General features: G+C 32.8%; 1 protein-coding gene across 1 annotated transcript in view; it reads left to right on the plus strand.

Moving 5' to 3' along the window:
• The first annotated feature begins 253 nt into the window (after positions 1 to 253).
• Positions 254 to 1,547, plus strand: part of LOC106475032 (probable Xaa-Pro aminopeptidase 3) — a 9,201-nt gene continuing 7,907 nt past the window's right edge. The window contains exon 1 of the mRNA XM_013935729.2: positions 254 to 335. Coding sequence (XP_013791183.1) covers positions 263 to 335 — 73 coding nt within the window. The 5' untranslated portion in view covers positions 254 to 262. The remainder of the gene's footprint in view (positions 336 to 1,547) is intronic.

Consider the following 1,547-nt stretch of genomic DNA (forward strand, 5'->3'; position numbering starts at 1 on the left):
GTATTTCTTCTTCTTCTTTTCACTCCGATTACCACTTTTCTCAATATCTAAGTAAACTAGTGACTAATGATTCTATAGCATTAGTTAATACATATCTTTGTAGCACTATTTTCAGATTTCGCTGAAGATGGAATAAGTGTATTCTGAAACGTTCGAACATTGTAAATAAAATGTTTTGTCAACCTTCTTGATCTTTGTTATAGACTTCGTTTATTCTAAAATGTAGAGGGCTCTTTTAAACTCTTTAGGAGTAATATTCAAGATGGCGCAAACCGGTATCATAAGATTTGGTTTTCTGAACTCTCACTTTCTATTAAATTTGTCTCTTCGAAATGGTAAGTTGTGTCGCTGGTTTAAAATCTGCCTAAAACATATGTATACTGGGTTATTTAGTGTTGGACGAGTTCTTTTGGACTATTTCATAAATATAATGCCAAGTACAGTCCATGTAACGATAAATTGATTTATTTCTTCAATAACGTTTGCTAAAGCCTACATTGACTTGCAGGCCTAACATTAACATACTTAACTTATAAACTTACTTGTGGAATCTCTCGGCTCAGCGATCGACAACAAACACGCTTATTAACTCTGTTAATTAAATCGTGGGCAAATAGATGAAATGACACACTAATTCTACAACTTACAAGACACAGAACTGACAAACTCATTAATTAATTAGTAATTATTCATGGACTCACTGATTCTGGTATCTATATTCACGTGTTCTACTAATTGCACGAAATTTCTTGTTAATTACATCATCGTCAGAACCTAAGGACACACTTTCCCTAGCAAACCAACATCTATATTGAAATATATTTTACAACATTATCTTTCTTCAGACTGTAGTGGTCAATTAAGCTTGTTACACTAAGTTACAGAACAAAGTAAGTTTAGTAGTGTAGTGAGTAGTATATATTGTAGTACTAGTATGAATGTGGCTGAACACCACCCATTGGTTAGTGTGCTGGATTGAGACACTTGCACTGTAAAAAATAAAATAAAGTTGGGCTCTACATTTTGAGGCTGTAGGTGTGTTATAAAATTTAAAAGTGATGATGAAATCCCAAGTTTCTGTCTAAGGAGAGAGAGAGTAACCAAGAGTTAGTGGTGAGTGCCTTTCCCCAACTAGTCCCACTTCAAAATTAGGGATAGTTGGTGCAAATAACCCTTGAGTAGCTTTACACAAAATTCAACATGAACAACAGTAACACTAGTTTGTATACAATAGTAATAAAGGCTGTTGGGCCATTAATTTACACTAGTTTTTATATAATAGTAATAAAGGCTGTTGTGCCACTGGGCTATTAATTTATACTAGTTTGTATACAATAGTAATAAAGGCTGTTGGGCTATTAATTTACACTGGTTTGTATATAATAGTAATAAAGGCTGTTAAGCCACTGGGCTATTAATTTACACTAGTTTTTATACAATAGTAATAAAGGCTGTTGAGCCACTGGGCTATTAATTTACACTAGTTTTTATATAATAGTAATAAAGGCTGGGCTATTAATTTATACTAGTTTGTATACAATAGTAAT

Source organism: Limulus polyphemus, unplaced genomic scaffold, assembly GCF_000517525.1.
Source record: "Limulus polyphemus unplaced genomic scaffold, Limulus_polyphemus-2.1.2 Scaffold7995, whole genome shotgun sequence".
In the NCBI taxonomy this organism is placed as follows: domain Eukaryota; kingdom Metazoa; phylum Arthropoda; class Merostomata; order Xiphosura; family Limulidae; genus Limulus; species Limulus polyphemus.